At 46.0% G+C, this 19,297-nt stretch overlaps 1 protein-coding gene across 4 annotated transcripts; it reads left to right on the top strand.

Moving 5' to 3' along the window:
• Positions 1–1,172: 1,172 nt before the first annotated feature.
• On the top strand, positions 1,173–18,844 carry REST (RE1 silencing transcription factor). Of its 4 annotated transcripts, XR_012783483.1 has the most exons (5): positions 1,174–1,477; positions 3,727–4,623; positions 7,925–8,008; positions 13,471–15,836; positions 16,451–18,844. XR_012783483.1 is itself a non-coding variant. In XM_075544271.1 (4 exons), the coding sequence occupies exons 2-4, from the start codon at positions 3,735–3,737 to the stop codon at positions 15,330–15,332; spliced, it is 2,835 nt and encodes a 944-aa protein (XP_075400386.1). In that variant the 5' UTR covers positions 1,173–1,468; positions 3,727–3,734; the 3' UTR covers positions 15,333–18,844. The 4 variants fall into 4 exon arrangements, 3 of the variants coding, with proteins under 3 accessions (XP_075400386.1, XP_075400384.1, XP_075400385.1); XM_075544271.1 differs by having other exon boundaries at positions 1,173–1,468; positions 13,471–18,844; XM_075544269.1 differs by having other exon boundaries at positions 13,471–18,844.
• Positions 18,845–19,297: the final 453 nt, after the last annotated feature.

Below are 19,297 nucleotides of genomic sequence, written 5' to 3'. Positions count from 1 at the left end.
AGAAACCCTAAAGGGCAGTTCTACTCTGTCCTGTAGGGTCATCAGCAGTTTGACTCAACTTGCTAGCAGTGGGTGAGTCCGACTTTCTACTTACTTGATTTCCCCCATTCTCCAAGGCTGGACTAAACGGTCACCTACAGTGCAGCCTTTCAAGGGAAAGCCTGACTAACCTCCTTTAAGCCGTGAAGGCCACGCTAAAGAGTTGAAACTTTTAGTCTGTAGGCCACTGGCAGCCATGACGTTTCTGTGGCCAGGCTTGATATAGTCCTGTTTTAAGAAGGCATGAAAGATATTTCGGGTGAAAACAGAAGGGAAGGCGTGCATGAAGTTACCATTTGAACTGTTTTTTTTTTTAAGTACAAGATGCCTGTTACACATGCCAGGCCTTTTGTCTGATTATTCTCGTAGCTAAGAGAGCAGGAAGCAGAGTTTGCAGCACATGAGCGTGGCCACCTCTTCAGCTCATTACCCTCAGGAATCTGCCTTTCTCCCGTTTTCCAGGCTCAGCAACGACCTGCTGCTACCTGACACTTCCAGGGACTAGTCCTCTCAGTGCTCTTCCCACCAAGTGCCCTGGGTTTTTCAGCACCGCAGTTCTTTATGCCCTTCTCGAAACAGTTCGCAACCGGTTACATCTCCCTGGCGTATTGCTTGAAATTTGGATTACATTATTATTAAGAGAGTTTAGGGCGAGGCTTAACTGGTGATGGCTGGTGATGGGGAGGAAACGTCTACATGTTCAGGAAGTATTTGGGAGCGTTGTGGACTCGCAGGGCCGGTGACATAGTCAACCAACCGTCCAAGTCCCTTCAACAGTTCCATTGTCATTCACGCGCAACAAGGCGGCGGGTAGCTTTTCGATTTGTTTATCAAAGAAAGGAAAGCAAGGGAGCGGGGCCCGCCTCGGTTCTGACTCGGGAGGCGGAGTGAGGGGTCGTGGGGTTTGGGTCAGCCCCCGCGAGGCGCGCCCGCAGCTCAGCCCAGGCCTGTTCAGTCCCCGCTCGCCGGAGGGCGGGGCGCGCCCAGCGGAGGGGGCGTGTCCCGCGGGGGCGCGCGGGCGGCGGAGGGGGCGTGTCCCGCGAGCGAGCGAGCGCGCGCGCGGGCGGCGGAGGGGGCGTGTCCCGCGGGCGGCGGCGGCGGCGGCGGCGCGGGCCGGGTGCGCGGCGCAGGCTCCTGTGCTGGAATGTGCGGCTCCAGCGAGCTCGCGGCGCAGCGGCGGAGCGAGCGCCGCCGAGGCCCCGGGCCCCAGACCCCGGCGGCGGCGGCGGCGGCGGGGGCGGCCGGGACGGCCGAGCGGGTTCCAGTGGCCTGAGCCCCTTCGGCCGCGCTCCTGGGCCTTCGCGGGCCTGGACGGACCCCATCGCTCAACTTTTCTACCCTCCCCCTCCCCTCCCCCGAAACTCCAGCAACAAAGAAAAGTAGTCGGAGAAGGAGCGGCGACGTCGTCTCGCCGCCTCTTCCTCTCCGGGTGCGACGGGTAAGCGGGGCCGGGGCCGGGGGCTCGGCCGGCGTGGGGGAGGGCCGGGCCGGGCCGGCGGGCGGCGTGCGGGGGAGGGCGCGGAAGGACGCGGAGCGAGGCGCTGTCCAGGGCTGATCTGCAGATACTGTGGCCGCGGCGGCGGCGGCGGCGGGGGCGGGCGGCCGCGCGGGATCCGGTTACGCCGCGGCAGCCCGGGGGCCGGGCCGGGGGCGTCCTTGGGGCGCGGCGCGCCGCCGGGACCCCCTCCCCAGGCGAGGCGGGGCAGCCCCTCCGGCGTGGGCCCGGCCGCCCCCCGATTCCGGTCCTGGAGCCGCGAGCGCGGCGCTGCTCGGCTCCCCCAGTTCTGAAACTTCTCCTCTTCCTCCCGCTGCGCCTCGCGTCCCCGGGTCCCGCGGCCGCAGCAGCCCCGCGTCGCCCCGGGGCCCTCCGCCCCCTCCCTGTCCCCACCCCGGCCTCTCCCTTTCGCCCCGGGCGCCGCCGAGCGCGGCTGGGCGAGTTGAGTCAGCCGCGGGGCCCGGGCGGGCGGGCCCGCCCATGGGGCTGGACAGCGATTTCTGCGCTCCGGCCACCCGGGCGCCCCGGCTCTCCGCGGGCGGCCGCCGGGCTGCGGACCTGGCGGGCCGCGCGCCGTGGGGGAGTGGAGTTTGCAAACTTCCGGGGCGCGGGGGTGGCTGTCGGCGCGCGTGGGGGCCCCGGGGCCGACTCCTGGCGAGGGCGCCCGCGGAGCCTCGCGGGCCTGGGCGGAGGGCGAGCCCCGCGGGGCGGCCCGGAGCGCCGGATCGCGGCGCTGCGGTAACTTTTGCTGCGCCCGCTCGGACCGGGCCCGGGCCGCGAACGGGCTGCCTGGAGCGGGGAGACGTGGTGGGCCCGCGGGCTCCCGGCCCCATCCCCCCCGCGGTGAGTGTCGGGGCGGGGGCGGGCACAGGAAGAGCTTCAGGACCGGGGCCGGGGCAGCTCCCGCGGGGTGCTGTGCACAGACGTGTGCAGTCTGTAGGCCCGAGAGGAAGCGAGAGCGCCCGAGTTTGCAAAGAGCTGCTTTGTGCTTGGTATTTTGAGAAAATGGCCGAATGCCTATTTCAGTCAGGAATGCCGCCGCCGAGGCAGGCGCTGGTGGCAGCAGCACGTAGGAATTCGCCCAGCTCAGGCTCCGCTCGGCCGGCCTGGCCGACCAAGGTGGACATTCCTCTAGAGACGGGCTCCGAGGCTTGGGGGTGATTAGAAAAGTGCATGTTGGCTAAGCAGTGAGCCCCCTGTGCGGCGAGGCTTTTCATGGTTAGTGTGCTTCCTGTGTTGGCATCTACCAACAGCTCGGCCGGTTTGTGCTTATTACGTTAAATGGAAGAGTTTCCTTCTTTGTTTTTCAGGTTCAGCTTTACTTTTTAGTGCTACTTGGCCCTAGTATTGCCGTGTCTGAGAGGTCAGAGAACAGCTAAAGCATTATTTTGAAAGTAACGTTCATGGTCAAGACCCTTTAAAAAAAAACCCAACGTGTTTTCTGGAAGGTGATCTTGTAATGGCTTCCATCCACTAGGGCGAGGAGGCCAAGTCAAGCACGATGCAGAAAAGTTTCTGATAGCGGAGAGAGAAGTTTTGTACCTTTTTAATCTAAGAAGCTTGAAAGATTACCGCTTTATCTTCACTTAATGTTTCCAGAGAAGCCAACGTTCCTTTTTCACAGGAAAAGGGCTCCCTGCTCGCCCCGCCCCCACCCCTCCCTAAATTCGTGGAGTCATCGAACAATTTAGGCTAAGTGGTGGTTTTTCACAATCGCCCATTCTTCTGAAGTTAGTTGGCTTGATAGGAAATTTCATTAGGTCCACCAGTTATTACAGTCTTCCACTCCGTGCTTGTGTGGTTTGGGGTTGCTCTGCTGGCTTGGTTCAGGCCAGTGAATGGCTGAAAGGCTGAATGGGAGAACAGCAGTTTGTTAATCTTGTACTGAGTTTTAAAAATAATTTTAATTAATGTTAAACATGAGGAGTATGGTCTCCATCCCACTAGAAACATTAAAAGCACTTGAGGAAAAGCATTCCAATGAATCTAAAATTAACCCCCTAGGAGACCTAGTTGATGTGTGGATTACATGAAAACAGTGGCTAATCAGTTTTCCTGTTGACTGCAGAAAAGAGTTGATTGCAAAAATGTATATTGAATGATGTGTGTGTGTGTGTTTTCAGGGTGAATGACACTGCTGTTTTCACTATAGCTGCTAAAAAGTGTTCTTGTTTGCTTGTTTTTGAATTCAGAATCAGCTATGGCCACCCAGGTAATGGGGCAGTCTTCTGGAGGAGGCAGCGGGCTGTTCACCAGCAGTGCCAACCTTGGCATGGCCTTGCCCAACGACATGTATGACTTACATGACCTCTCTAAAGCTGAACTAGCTGCACCTCAGCTTATCATGTTGGCCAATGTGGCTTTGACTGGGGAAGTAAATGGCAACTGCTGTGATTACTTGGTTGGTGAAGAAAGACAGATGGCAGAATTGATGCCTGTTGGGGAGAATAACTTTTCAGATAGTGATGCAGAAGGTCTTGAAGAAGACTCTTCCGAATTAAAAGGGGAACCTCGTGGACTGGAAAGTATGGAACTTGGTGCGCCAGAGCCCCAGCCTCCACTTGAAGCAGCTGCTGCCCCGGAAGCTTACAGCGCCGAGAATAAAGATGCTCCTGCCGGAAGCCCTGGCCCGGAGGACAAGTGCAAGAGCTTGAAGACCAAACCCTTTCGCTGTAAGCCATGCCAGTATGAAGCCGAATCCGAAGAACAGTTTGTGCACCACATCAGAGTTCACAGTGCCAAGAAGTTCTTTGTGGAAGAAAGTGCAGAGAAGCAAGCAAAAGCCAGGGAGTATGGCTCGTCCACCCCAGAAGAGGGAGACTTTTCCAAGGGCCCCATTCGCTGTGACCGCTGTGGCTACAATACCAACCGGTACGATCACTATACCGCACACCTGAAGCACCACACCAGAGCTGGGGAGAACGAGCGTGTCTACAAGTGCATCATCTGCACGTACACCACCGTGAGCGAGTACCACTGGAGGAAACACTTGAGAAACCATTTCCCTAGGAAAGTGTACACCTGTGGCAAGTGCGCCTATTTTTCAGACAGAAAAAACAATTACGTCCAGCATGTCCGAACGCATACTGGTAAGGACCTCTTTCCTGTCCCTGTATGTTCACCTCTGCCTAAGCCCTGAATTGTTCTGTCTCCCCGAAGTACCACCGTACCTTGCCGATCCAGCTCAAGAGTTAAAATATTGTGACATATTAAGGCTTTTCTGGATAAAGGAGTCATCTGTTAATTTTTATTTTATTTATTTATTCACATTTTATTAGGGGCTCATACAACTCTTGTCACAATCCATACATATATCAATTGTATAAAAAGCACATCCGTATATTCTTTGCCCTAATCATTTTCAAAGCATTTGCCCTCCACTTAAGCCCTTTGCATCAGGTCCTCTTTTTTTTTCATCTGTTAATTTTTAAAAAGATAACCCAATGAAGATTCTTTATAAGCCTGCCTGGTTCACGCATTTAAAACGTAACTTCCTGGTTTGAAGCGGTATAATTCTAGATGTGCAGCCACACCACTGTTGACGACATTTTCATCAGCCCAGAAAGAAGCCTGTACCCCATTAGCAGCCACTCCCCACTCCTCCAGCTTGAAATATTTGTTTATTTAAAAAGCATCATTTTATATGTATATAAACTATTGGTAGATAGTCGTTGCATAAATTTTTGTTTTGTTTTCCTGGGGAGAACTGAGGCTTGATTATTGCTTTAATAAGATGATTCTAGAGTAATCTAGTTTTCTTACTTTTTATAAAGCATTTTATAGGGGGCTCTTCGTAAGAATCCATAAATCCATATATCATTTGTTTCAAGCACATTTGTACATTTGTTGCCATTCATCGTTTTCAAAACATTTTCTTTTCTTAAATCATTTTATTGGGGCTCATACAACTTATGATCCATACATAACATCCATTGTGTCAAAGCACATTTGTACATTTGTTGCCATCATCATTCTCAAAACATTTCCCTTCTACTTGAGCCCTTGGTGTCAGCTCCTCTTTTTCCCCCTCCCTCTCCCACCTCGTGAACCCTTGATAAAGTATAAATAATTATTATTTTCATATCTTGCACTGATCTGTCTCCCTTCACCCACGTACTGTTTGTCCCCGGGTGGGGTGGTGTAGTCTTCTTTACCGGGGATTCCGGGTCACTAGTGAAAGGGGGCTGCAGGTGCTGTGTTAGCAGATCCCTTTCGGGAAGTAGGCACTGAGGACTTGAACACCCAAAGGGAATGGAGGCTTGCTAGTGCTGTGCATGCGGGCTAGGTTCAAATAATACAATAGTGCTGGAGGACTCCATCACAGGGAAGACCCACAGCTAGCTTTATAAGGGCAAGGGTTCTTGTGTGTGTGTGTGTGGGGGGGGGTGTCATTTCACATTTTATGGAAATGAAAGCTTTTCTCCCCTAGTGTTCATGATTGTTGTGATTCTTCCCTGCCCTTCACCCCCAGTTTACCAAACAATACTAATTGAGAACTTGTGTACATTCTCAAAGTGCCAAATCCATAATTTTGAAAATAGAATTCATGGAAAATTTTATCTGGTGCTGAGAGTAGAACACAAACAAACCAAGTCGCTGCCAATGAGAGTCAATTCTGCCTCACATCGCAACCCAGGAACAGGATAGAACCGCCTCTCTGGGTTTCCAAGACTGGGGCTCTTTCCTGGAGTAGAGTCTCATCTTTGGAGGAAGGGGAAATGAGGGACTGATACCAAGGGCTCAAGTGGAAAGAAAATGTTTTGAAAATGATGTTGGCAACATGTGTACAAATGTGCTTGACACAATAGGTGTATGGATTGTGATGGGAGCTGTCACAGACCCCAGTAAAGTGATTTTTTAAAGTCTCTGTTACTTGAGCAGCTGAGGTGGTTTCTAACTGCTGAACCTGCAGGTTAGCAGCTGCCCAATGTGGAAGCTGGGCACAGAATCACTTTTCTTCACTTCTGAACTATCATGGTCTGGCTTTTAGATTCGTTTAATGGATTTATTTACTTTATTTTTTACGATGTGCCTTATACGGGCTCTTTTGCTGTGATTTATACTAATGTTCACAAATACCTTGAGAAAAAAACTGCTTGATAGTGGTTTATATTTCCAGAGGAAAGGTAGGTTTGAAAGTGATAGGCCCCACCTCCTCTAGATACGACTGGGCTTTAAGTTCAGAATCTCTTCTGTACATGTTGTCTTAGGACAGGCCTTCTGAGCTGCTCTTCAGTGCAACACTTTCATTTTGGGACTTTTGATAGTTAACCAGTTGGCAAACTCTGCTTCAAAAGCTCACATTTCCCCTTTCCCTATATGTAAAACTTAAAAAAAAATTACCCCTAGCTATCCTGGAATATTTAGTACATAAGTCTGTTGTGGAGTCCTACAGATAAAAATAATTGATTGTCTTAGAGAATTTTAAATTAAACCTAAAATGGCCTTTAACCTTAATGGCTTTAAATCTTAATGGGAGCAGACAGCCTCATCTTTGTCACGGGAGTGTCTGGTAAGAGGTCACCCACCAGCTTTGCGATCAGCAGTCCCTGCTCATCCGACAGGGCCACCAGGGCTGCTTAGTTGGCGTTAAAAGGGTTTTCTATTATTTTCTTGTGGTAAATACATAGAGGGGTTTCCAGAAGTTTGTGGACATTGTTTATTTCCCCCCCCCCCCAAACTTTCTTGTTGACGCTCCCTTTTATGTAACAATACTCGCTGTTTGAATTTTTCACATGTTACATTCAAGGTATTGTTTCATGTGAAATCCAAGGATATTAATTCAGCCATTGCCCATTTCCAAATCTCCACCCTTAGCAGATGCTTGGTGTCTCCTCAACAATGAGCCCCCCTTACTACCTCTGTTCTACATAGTTCATGAGTAGGAAGGAGCGTGCAGTATTTATCTGTGACCGATTTATTTCACTTAGTATAATGTTTTCAAGGCCATTAGCATATTCTATTGCTGCCTTATTGAGCTAAATCACACAACTCATTCACGTAATGTACAATTCAGTGGCTGGCAGCATATTCATAGTTGTGTAACCATTGTCACAAAATATTCTCTAGACACTTTTCAAGAGAGCGAGCCAGGGGTACCATATTTGAGTGAAAGGAACAGCTAAGAGATTAAGTACTTAATGAACAACATACAACATCATTGTGAACGGGACGATGAGAATTCACAAAGTAGACTTTAATAATATGTAATTTCTCAGTGAAATTAGTTGTATTTCTAATACATGATGTAAAATGATTATTTCCCCAGTGTGTGTGTGTGTGTGTGTGTGTATTTAATCCTCAGTGCTAAATGTATATTGTTAGTGGGAACTGTATTTGGCATAGTTGGTTATATGGAAACCCTGGTCATTCATTATCATGTTTTTGCAGGGGAACGCCCATATAAATGTGAGCTTTGCCCTTACTCAAGTTCGCAGAAGACTCATCTAACTCGACACATGCGTACTCATTCAGGTTGGTATGAACTTGGGGACTGCCATTAGGAAGTTCTTTTAAAACATGGCACTGAGTAATTAATGCTTTATTTCCGAACACGAGGTTACATTAATGGCTTATTTGGCAAATTTTAGAAACTCAAGTAGAAGCCAGTGTTCTTTTACTGCTACTGTCGAGCTGGAGAACCTTAATCTGGAGTTTGTGTGTGAATTCCTGAATTGAATATCAATGGGCATTTTCTCCTGGGAGAAGGAGCTTGGGCTGAACTTAGATCCAGAGTTTTATAACTCCCAATAAAATGGAACGCTAGTAGTGTCTTGATTCTGTGTTGGGCTAGTAACCCCAAGGTCAAAACTAGCAGCCCCAATCCTGTAAAGAGAGACACAATCAGGGAAATGCGCAGGGCAGTTTCTACCCTGTCCTGTAGGGTCGCTGTGAATCAGAATTGACTCAGTGGCAGTCCTTACCAATAAACCAAGGGTTTTTAATCATCGCCGCCTCCTTGCTCTTCCAACACACCATTATACCCATAGCATAATGTTGGGCGTGCCTCTGAAGGTTGGGGAGTTGTTATTTTATGAGTTGATGGGTTTTAAGGGCTGATTTACAAAAGCTAAACAAAAAAAGATGATTATCTAGAACACTGATTTGTCAAGCAAAATGGCAGATTAATCCACTCCAATAACTAAAATAACCATAACCACCTAGAGCTGGCTCTCAGTTTGGGTGAACACGGTAAAAAACAAAAACCTAATCTAGGTGGTCTTAAAAAGTAATGACTTAATTTGGCCATGATTGACCCTAGTGAACTACTACTTTTGATCGATTGGTCTCCTTCCAGACTCAGTGTATCTAATAAGTCATGTTTTGTTGTTTATTAAAATGCACATTCATTTCCCTTCAATGATTAATTACGTAAGGTCTACCTTATGAAGGGGTCATACAGCATATAGTACGCTAGCCTTTCTTTTTTTCTTTTTAAATTATTCAAAATCTCTAGTATTTATTCATTCATTTATAAGCAACGTACTTTTCAAACCTCGCTCCCTCTGGCATAATCGATTTTACAGTGCTCTCGTTCTTTTTTTTTCTTTTTTGCCCAAGATGACTTTTTTCTTTTTTTTTTCTTTTTTTTTAAATTTTAACAATTTATTGGGGCTCATACAATTCTTATCACAGTTCATACATATACATACATCAATTGTATAAAGCACATCTGTACAGTCTTTGCCCTAATCATTTTTTTCTCCTCTTTTCTTCTTTTACATTTTATTAGGGACTCATACAACTCTTACCACAATCCATACATATACATACATCAATTGTATAAAGCACACCCATACATTCCCTGCCCCAATCATTCTCAAGGCATTTGCTCTCCACGTAAGCCCCTTGCATCAGGTCCTCTTCCCCCCCCCCCCCCCCCCCCCCCCCCCCCCTAGCCTTTCTTGACCCCACATGCGTCTCATGAATGTGTATGTACATTGTTTCTTTTCAGTCTAAAATCATGAGTTGGTTGGGTCTTTATTTAACCAGAAACTCTTGGGGTGTGCTTCCTGCTCTTTTTTCCTCCAGGAAATGTGTATGGAACCTTCAGTCTTTGTGTGAGGGTGTGGTTGAGTATTGTTGAAAACAAAAATACAAGTTTTCTAAGAATACCCTCAATATAATCCCAGGGCTGTAGAAGTTCTACTAATGCCCCCATTTTACAGAGAGCAAACCGAGGCATCTAGCTATCGGACAGACTTTCTCCCTGCAGAATGAATGTCCTCCTTTCTGAGTTACCTACTTTATGGGACCCTTCAGTGCTTTTCTTCTGTGACCTGCAGACCACTTCCTGATGTGTGCGATTTGAATCACGTGGTTCGCCGGAGTAGGATAACGCATTTGAGTGGAAGTTGCTGATGGCACATGGAATAAAACCAGGCGAACCCGGTGCAGTTGAATGGTCTTTCTCATGGAGCTCTGTCGTTGCAGGCCACCTTTGACCTGAATAATTCATGGGAATGACTTTGAGAGAAGAGCAGTGTGTGCTCTTGATTTCTTTCTGGGAGAGATTAGGCTCTGCTGAATTGGTACATTTTAACCAAACTGGCAAAGGTTTATGAAGCAAAACCACATTGATGGTTTACTTGGAGTTCTTCCATACTCTGGGGGTAGGTTCTAGGTCACACTAACCTTCAGAAAGGAAATTGGGTATTGGTGGAAAGACTGGCCTTCTGAATGGGACAAGTGGCAATGGTCTTCCTTTTATTGCTGTTTCTACCTAGTAAAACCAGTTTCCATCAAGTTGATTTCGACTCCTGGGGACCCCAGGTGTGTCAAGAGTAGAACTTTGTGTTCCAGTGTTTTCAGTGGCTATTTTGGGAAGCAGATGGCCACGCCTTTCTTTTGAGGTGCCTCTGGGGAGACCTGAACCTCCATGGCTGAGCATGTTAGCCCTTTGCATTTCCCAAAGACTTCTCCCTGGTAGTTGTCCCGTTCCCGGGGAACACTTAGGAAGCATGGGTGTTTTCTTCAGCTCGCCCTTCGCTACCTCGGAGAGGCTTCTGTGCGCTTTGTTAATTGCCGTCGTGTTCCTAACACGTACTTAACTGTGCTGCGTGTATCACAGTCTGCCGGTCACTTGCATGGAGCACCCTCTTCTGTGGGTCGTGATGTTTGTTAACAGAAAAGCAGAAGGCAATTGCGACATTTCACCTCCATTTTTAAAATAATGCAGTGATAGCCATTTATTTCCCTTTCAGTTTGTATTTGGTGATGTTCATACTGCGTGGTTTCAAGGTCAAGTTGGTTTCTACTGATAGCAACCCGATGTAACACAGGGAACACTGGCCAGTCCTGTGCCAACTCCATGAACATTTGTATACATACCTCGCTTTGTCTTAAAGTTGCCATGGCTGGAGAGCTTCATGAATTTTAGCATAATTAAAATAATATTTTATAGCCTAACTGTTACACATTAAGTATTGCAAGAGGGAACCTCAGCGACTTAAGTATGATTTCACTGCTACTTCGGTCAAGACCTGACACTTTGCTGTTGCCCTAAGAAATGTTGCCTCCTGTCCTTCTCTTCTCCCTCCCCCCTCCCCCTTACCCCTCGGTCAGTATTCTGAGACTTACTCAAAAATCAGTTTTGCTTTTTAAATGTCTACACATGAATTACAGAGCATATATCCTTTTGTGTTGTTTTCATGGAGCTTTCTGCTTTTGAGATTCATCCCTTTTTGTATTAACAGAATTTTTATATTGCTGAGTGGTAATAATCCATTCTGTGTCCCTTGGCTGCTTTAGAATCTCCTTAGCGGTTTTTGGATTATTCTTTTTATGTCAACCTTGAACAGATCTTTGCTCTTCTGAGCTTGCCTTACAATAATACTAGATAATAAGACTGGCATAACTTAATGAAACATGATTTAATAATACATAGGCAAATAGTATATTTGGGAAGGGACTAAAGTACAGGGCAGAAATAGTCAACTACGCTTGAAATAATTAATTAAAAAACCGTAATGAATAGGTAATTCTATTACAACTATTTCTCACTTTAACTACCTCAACCAGTATTTTTGCCTTTACCACAACAGTTTAATGACTTGCTCGGAGCAGCAGTGAGCATTGAGATGCAGGCCATTGTATGGCTGGCTGTTGTAAGGGTGTGACAACCTGACTGGGCCAGCCTCCTCAGGCGTCGGCAGAGATGTAATGATGCACATGTCCGCCATTTTGTTTCTTACGTAGTTACCCGATTTTGCATGGCACTGCTTTCCACGTGGTCTTTAAATCCTAACCATGTCCATGAGCGAGGAGTGAATGTATTAAAAAGCCAGTGTTCTTGTAGCCTCAAGGTAATGTGGATAATAAATGAAGGAAAATTCCGTTTACCTGCTCTAGAGAGTTATAGAAAACACATGTATTCTCCCAGCTGTGAAATACTTTAGAAACTATGCAGCATCAAATAATGTAAAGAATTCTTATTAATGGTACGTACGGTTTGAGTGGGTTGTGCAAACTTGATGCTACAACCAAATCTTGGAGGACAGACTAGCACAGCAAGTTGAACATGCCACTGAGTGTTCCACATCAATTTCCTCCATAGACCACTCCCCTGTGGCCTTGCCAGAGGTGGAGGTTTATATCTGAACTAAGACTCGCTCTTTGGATCTCTTTCCTTAGGGGCTACATGTAAATCACCTGCTTTTTGTTTACTTGTACTGAAAATGACCAGTTGGCTCCCAAAGAGATCAGCTATTGCAATAACCTGTTGAGTGCCTCTTGTCCGTCTCTTGCTAAGTGCTTTCAAGGATTAGATTATTTATATCTCACAGGATTTAGTAGGGAGTATTTTTATAAGTAAGGAGACTGAGCCTTCGAGTTTTTAGCACCTTGTTCAATAAGCAAGCTGAGGAGTCCAGGTTTAAATTCCCAGATACTCTCTTAAACCATTTTGCCCACCCCACCCCCACCATCTTTCCTCCATTTATGTCTATAGATGGTAAGCAAATATTTGCCGTTGATTTGAAAAAACTAATGGACTAATGTGGAAAAGAGTTGTTTAATCAGCTGCGATAACCAATCTGACATACTTGATATATTTTGTGATTTAGTATTTTAAGTTCTCCACAGACATTTTCTAATCATGTAAAGCTTAATATCTACATGGCTTTGCTTTTGATGTCTGAGTAAGTTTGCTTTATGAAAATTTAAAAGACGATTTTATGTGAATCTGATGTTTGAGAGATGACTTTTCATAAATGTTAATTTCCATTTTTCTACTATGCATTCCTTTGGACCAGTGGGGTCTGGATACCATTTGGTAATATTACTAGAGTGTGATCTAGATGGGTATGTATTCAGGTACAAGAGAATGTGCTAATCTTATCCCTTTAATTTGGGGGTGGGAGTGGCTCTTCTGGTTTTGTCTGTGGTGGTGATGTTTATTTTATGTACCATACCTACTTGTATATTTCTTCTCACCTCCCTAATTTCCTTGCCCCTTTGATAGAAAAAAGGGTAGAGGGCCAGAAAGGTTTCTTGGCCTTTTCTTTTGCCTTCAAAGATCAGTCCTAGCGTTTGAAAAGTTAGTGAAACTTGTCACAGTGGGCAAAAAGGTTGACTAAAAGTTAACCGAAAAACCCTTTTTTCCCTCCTTGAGATTAAAGCAGGATCTGGGAGGCTAGCCTAGAGGGAGAATTTTTAATTTTTTAAGTGTTCAGACTTAAAGCTGTGTGGGACTGTAGGTCTTCTTCAGTAGTGAGGGGGAGCCCCTTACTGGCCTTGATGACAGTAGCCTGACAGCATTCCTGACCATGGTTTTCAAACCACTCTCAAAAGATAGAGAAGAATTATAGAAGTAAATATGGGATACATAAGGTGCATGATAGTCTTTTCAACAAGTCATCCTATTCATTATATTTTAAGAGGTCTTGAATTTATTTTTTAGCCCGAGTCTTCTCTAAACACTTGTTGTTTATCTCTAGGCGAGAAGCCATTTAAATGTGATCAGTGCAGTTATGTGGCCTCTAACCAACATGAAGTGACCCGCCATGCAAGACAAGTCCACAATGGGCCGAAGCCGCTGAACTGCCCCTACTGCGATTACAAAACGGCAGACCGAAGCAACTTCAAGAAACACGTGGAGCTGCATGTTAACCCACGGCAGTTCAACTGCCCTGTCTGTGACTATGCCGCGTCCAAGAAGTGTAATCTGCAGTATCATTTCAAATCGAAGCATCCCACTTGTCCGAGTAAAACAATGGATGTTTCAAAAGTGAAACTGAAAAAAACCAAAAAGCGGGAGGCTGACTTGCCCAACAACGGTGTTGCCACGGAAAAGACAGAACCCGAGAAGACAAAGGCAAAGGGAGATGCGGCGGGAAGGAAATGCGAGAAGCCCGCCAAAGTGGAGAAAAAGGAGAATGCTTCGAAAGAGAAGAAGCCTGGTAACCCCCCAGCCGGGGCCCAGGTGACCACCCGAACGCGCAAGGCGGCGGCCTCCGAGCCCAGGGAGCCCGCCCGGGCCGGGGCCGAGCCGGCCCGCAGAGCCAAGAGCAGCAAACGGGGGGCCGAGGCGGCGGCCGAGGAGCCTGTGGCCAAGAAGAAAACCAGGGGAGAGAGCAAGGGTGCTCGGGAGGCACCCCGGGGCGACAGCAGAGCGGGGGAGCCGAAAAAGCCGAAGACCTCCGTGAAAAAAAGTGCAAAGAAGAAAACTCCGAGGAACCACAAATCCAGTAAAAAGAAGGGCCAGTGCCCCGAGGGCGAGCCTGTTCCGAAGGGGCTGTGCCCAAAGAAGCATGCCCGGCGGCCCCCGAAGCAGCCCGCCCCGCCGCAGGGGTCGCCCACGCCGCCACCAGTAGACCCTCTTCCGGCTCCTCCGCCTCCGCCTGGACCGCCCCCACAGCTGGACCCTCCTCTTCCGCCCGTGCCGCCCACGCCGCCGCCGGAGGCCCCTCCTCTTCCGGTGGAGCCTCCACCACGGGTAGAACCTCTTCCGGCCGAGCCTCCATCACAGGTGGACCTTCCTCTTCCTGCCGAGCCGCCGCCACCTTCGGGCGCAGGCGACGACGACGTGGAAATGTCGGAGGCGCTGAGTGAAAGGGCGCGGAAGGAGCAGATCCTCAATGAAGTTGGCCTAGTGCCTGTCCACAGAGAGAGCCAGGCTCTCGGGGAAAGTGCCCGCGCGCCGGCGCAGGAACCCAAAGACCAAAATTTACCCTGTGAAGAAGGAATGGAAGAAGGCCCTCCTCGGAGAGTCGGAGCCGACGAGGTGGATGGTAATCTTGCTGCTAGCACCGAGGAATCTCCCAGTGTTTCATCTTCTGACCCAAGCTTGACAACGCCGGCGGGCGCCATCTTCCATGGGGAGCATCAGGCCGACCCAGTGCTTTGTGCAATGGAAACCGACAGTGATGAGAACACAGCGGAGACGCTCTCTGGGGAAGACTCGGCCGCTGAAGCAATTCCATCGCTTCCTGCCCCCGCACCAGTAGAGGAAGAAGCCGCAGTGCCCGAAACTGCCCAGCCATCACCCGTGACCACGGCAATAAACGAGTCTCAGGAAATCGATGAAGACGAAGGCATTCACAGTCATGATGGAAGTGACCTAAGTGACAACATGTCAGAGGGTAGTGATGATTCTGGCTTAAATGGGGCGCGCCCGGTTCCACCAGAAGTTAGTACAAAAAATGCCAAGGAGACCTTAGCAGGCAAGGCGGCCGAGGGAGATTTTGTTTGCATTTTCTGTGATCGATCTTTTAGAAAGGAGAAAGATTACAGCAAACACCTCAACCGCCATTTGGTTAATGTATACTTCCTTGAGAAAGCAGCTAAGGGGCAGGAGTGATTAAATTTTGGACAGAGTTCCACTACTTAACCTTGCCACAGCTGGTCTTTGATATTCATTTATAGTAGTAGGCAACCTTTTGCTCTTTGAGATCGCTTTAACTCGTGTCCAATCCTGATGGTTAAGCGGCACTGCTTGCCTTAATGACTGTGTGTACTGGTGGATTGTTGTGTAAACCTAGCGAATTTAAGGGAGTTGTGTACTCAAAGTCAACAGAAATCTAAATTCTGTTAGTGTCTTTAATTGAAGTAAGAAAGCCAAGATGGGCTAGCAGCCTACTGCTTTGTTCAGCTACAATTTTGTCAGTTTGTTCTTATGTCTCCTTGTTTCACTTTATCCGTAGTTCATTATTTAGCTCTATTAAAATTGGCATACTCAATAGCAAATTACTTGAAGAATTTGCCTGCTTTATATAAAGTTAGCACTTTAAAATTTTTTTTAGAGATGAAAAAAGACACTTAAATTGAAGAAAAACTCCCAACAATGGACAGTGTATCAGTCCAGGTATTTACGTTCTGAATTTTGATCATTGTTTCTTTGTGTTATGTGATTGGTCATGAAAATGGTGGTTTGGGGTGTGGGTGTTGGATTTATTTTTTATTTTTTGGTGGTTGGGTTTTTTTTTAAATGGGGGGTGCTTTAATGGTTTAAAATGTTGCACATTGTTATATTTTTTAACCTATGCAGTTAATTTTTTAAAAATAGCATTGTGTTGAATAGTAACACTTTATTCCTATATATGCATGTTTATTTTGGCCTCTGAAAGAATGCTTTTAAGTTTTTTGCAAATGGGCAGTTTTCTTTGCTGCAATTGTCTGTGCAGGATATTTAGCGTGCAAGTTTGTGGGCAAATGGAACATGCAGGCTCATCTATTTTTTATTCATATCTTTTATCTATGACAGAATCTATTTCACATAAGGTTATTTATTTTGGATGGATGTATAGTATACTTGCAACTCAGTTTTGATCTTGTAATAAAAAAAGCCACTAGGCACTACTGAATGGATTTTACATCAAGTGACCAACCATCAGTAACGAAATTGTGCCTGTTGGTACAGCTATGTCCTAACTGTACAGTGTTAAATACTATCTTTAAGATAAACACCTTTTTCCATAGGTGGTTGGCATCCATATGGCTACTCAACTGAATAACGAAGTGCTATTTGAAAACTGCAAACCTGAAATAATAAATTCAGGTTATTGAAACCGGCGCAGGTGAGACTCCCCAGCCATTAATTCCACAGCCAGCCTAGAGCAAGGTAGTAGCAGGAGTAGTATTGGTGGGCCATTGTGAATACAATGGGAAAGGCCGGTGACATTGAAAAATTACACATTCTCAGGGTTTTCCACAAACTAGTGGGTGTCATCCTGGCTGCCTGGGTGGCAGCCTCCTTCTCCAGGTGAGGCCTCAAAGTGGATTGCAGCTATCCTGTGTTCCAGTGTCCTCCCAAACTGATTTCTCTAGGTTCTTTGGCCAAAGATGATGAAAGACTCCAACAAAGGATTTTTGGCCAGTCTTGACTTACTCGGTTAAATAAAATATACCATTAGAAGATTATGGACAATTGTGACCTCCCGTGGCTTTCTGAAGTAATCAACTGAGGTGTGGTCTCTGGGAAGCAGGCTTCAGATTTGGGCAGCAGCATGTTTGCTGTGGGAAGCATTGATGACATGTGGGTGGAAACGTCTGTTAAAAATCATGAATGAAAAAGTTTGAGCTAAAACATGTTTGAACTTGGAATTGACTGGGAGGCCAAAGATTGAAGGAATCTGAGGATTCTCTCAAGATATGAGAAGTAAGATGTGTGTGTGCGTGCACGTATGAATGACTAAATGATGGTGAATTCTAGGCTCTGACAATCATTGTCAACAGAAGATCCAGTTGCAAATATTTATGTTTTAAATCTTAAATTATAAAGCCAGTTAAATCTAACAACTAGTTTGAATGCTCATGGGTACATTTTACTTAAAATGCCTTTACAGTATGTGCAGAAAATATTCATATTAAGCATAGATTGTGAATCACAGGTGTTTGTGGATTCTTTCATACTTCTGGGGAATGCTGAAGAGTTCAACTAATTTCTAATCTAGTTTTTAGACTAGAATATGCAGGAAACTAATTGGTCTAAGAACATTATTACTGGAAATGAGTGGGAGTTCTGAGGCCTTTCTTCCAGAACATTAGGACTTGGTGGTCAGGCCTATATTAGGTTCTGAGCCGTAATGCCATGTGTTTGTACTTAATAAAAATTGTATCAATGAAAAAGTATATTAGTAATATGAACTTCTAGCCGGGAGTTCGTCAGTTGAAAAATGTGATATTTGCATGGAACTGTTTGATTTTTTATTTTCTTAGCCCCCACTCCTCCCACTGGATAGAACTGAAGCAAGAATTTTCCCTTCTTGACAAAGAAACAGAAAATGAACATGTTATTTGTAAATTGATGCTTAATAACTAGTGGTAAACTTGAAATACTAGAATACATTATAAGCCTAATCTTAGATAGTCTTAAGGAAATGTATCTTAACTATTTTTTGAACACCCTGTATTCACATTGGTTTTTAAGATGTTTTAAATTATATATTTTTCTTTTTTATTTCAAAGAGCTGCTTCTTCCTTGGGGGGGCTACTTTTGTATTCTTAAAAAAATTTTTTTTTAATTGAGGTAACCTTTACAAGTGGCTAAAGCTTCTTGATAAGGCTGCTTCATAACTGTTTGAGAATACTGTCCTAGTCTTCCAGAGAGGGCCCTTTGTTTTTACTGTCACTGCTCAAGTCACGTAGTAGTCTTTGGAATTTGGGGACTGTTTTCGTGTGAGTGCTAGTAAGAATGTCAACCCAAGATGATCCCATGGCATGCTACCCTGTGAGTGTTGGCTGTGGAAAGAATATCCTGCCTCTGTAGTACATTATCAATTCTGGACTGAAAAGTGGGGGGTGGAGCCTCATGGTTTCCTTCCTGTGTAAATCAGGAACATTTACAGTCAGTATGCCAGTTTCCTTGTTGGCTTCAGAAGGTGAACTGAGATGTTGGCATTAATTTGATGGCAAGGAATGACCCAAATCGTGTGTGCAGATTTAAATAATCTGCATGCGATTTACTGTCTTAATAATTTTTGTGTTATGTGCCCAGGCTCTACCCCCAAGCCGGCATTTGTTAGTTCTTGAAGTTTTTGTAAGCTGGCATAGAAACTGCAACAAAATTGTTGTACCGATTTTTTTTTTTTAACTTTTACAGTGCAATACGTGTTTTTCTGAAGCAAACCAAAGGTAAACTTCTCATGGTTCTTGCTGCCTGCCTTTGCAGCATTTGAGGGAGGATCTTTTTATACATTTGTACTTCTAATAGATGAAAAAAGAAACCAGATCGCAAATCCCTGTTTTGTTTTGAATCTTAAACCATGTACCAAGTCTTTGGTCCAAATTATGTAAGATAAGTTCAACTTAAATCGCATTCTATTAACCGTTAAGAGTGTATTTCTGTAAGCATAGTAATGTTGAAATAAAGTTTAAAATAAAAGAAACGGTGATGCCTTTATGTATTACTGGTGTAGCCCTCATGAAAGACTGAGGCCGGGAGTAGCAGAACCAAACTCGCCAAATTCCAAGCGAAAGAAAAAGACGTTTTTTTAGAAGGCGCCACTAACGGGATTTGTGGGCAAAATGGACTTGTTTGATGATAGTCTCTTCGAGATCAGAATCAGAGTTTCACATTGGGGCGGAGGGCGGCGGGGGTATCTTATGTTTTTCCATCACTCAAGTCACAAGATGTAAATGCCCAATATAGCAACCAGTTAAAACAAGTAACATTCACCCAATGCCCATCTGTAGACAACTGGACATCCCTTGCAGAGGGGTAGTGGAGAGGAGATGAGTCACTCGGTGCAGTTTGGCAATCAATGAAATACACAACTTTCCTCTAGTTCTCAAATGGGCCGCCCCCCCCCCAAAACTCATGATACC

The sequence above is a fragment of the Tenrec ecaudatus genome, chromosome 3 (assembly GCF_050624435.1).
Source record: "Tenrec ecaudatus isolate mTenEca1 chromosome 3, mTenEca1.hap1, whole genome shotgun sequence".
Taxonomy (NCBI): domain Eukaryota; kingdom Metazoa; phylum Chordata; class Mammalia; order Afrosoricida; family Tenrecidae; genus Tenrec; species Tenrec ecaudatus.
This window is presented reverse-complemented; position numbering and strand designations above follow the sequence as displayed.

What these genes read in the sequence shown, in the direction of transcription:
- REST (XM_075544271.1), top strand. Translation starts at nt 3,735, where the DNA reads ATGGCCACCCAGGTAATGGGGCAGTCTTCTGGAGGAGGCAGCGGGCTG. An exon ending in GCATGTCCGAACGCATACTG is followed by an intron (nt 4,624 to 7,924) that starts GTAAGGACCTCT and finishes ATGTTTTTGCAG; the next exon opens with GGGAACGCCCATATAAATGT. An exon ending in ACACATGCGTACTCATTCAG is followed by an intron (nt 8,009 to 13,470) that starts GTTGGTATGAAC and finishes GTTTATCTCTAG; the next exon opens with GCGAGAAGCCATTTAAATGT.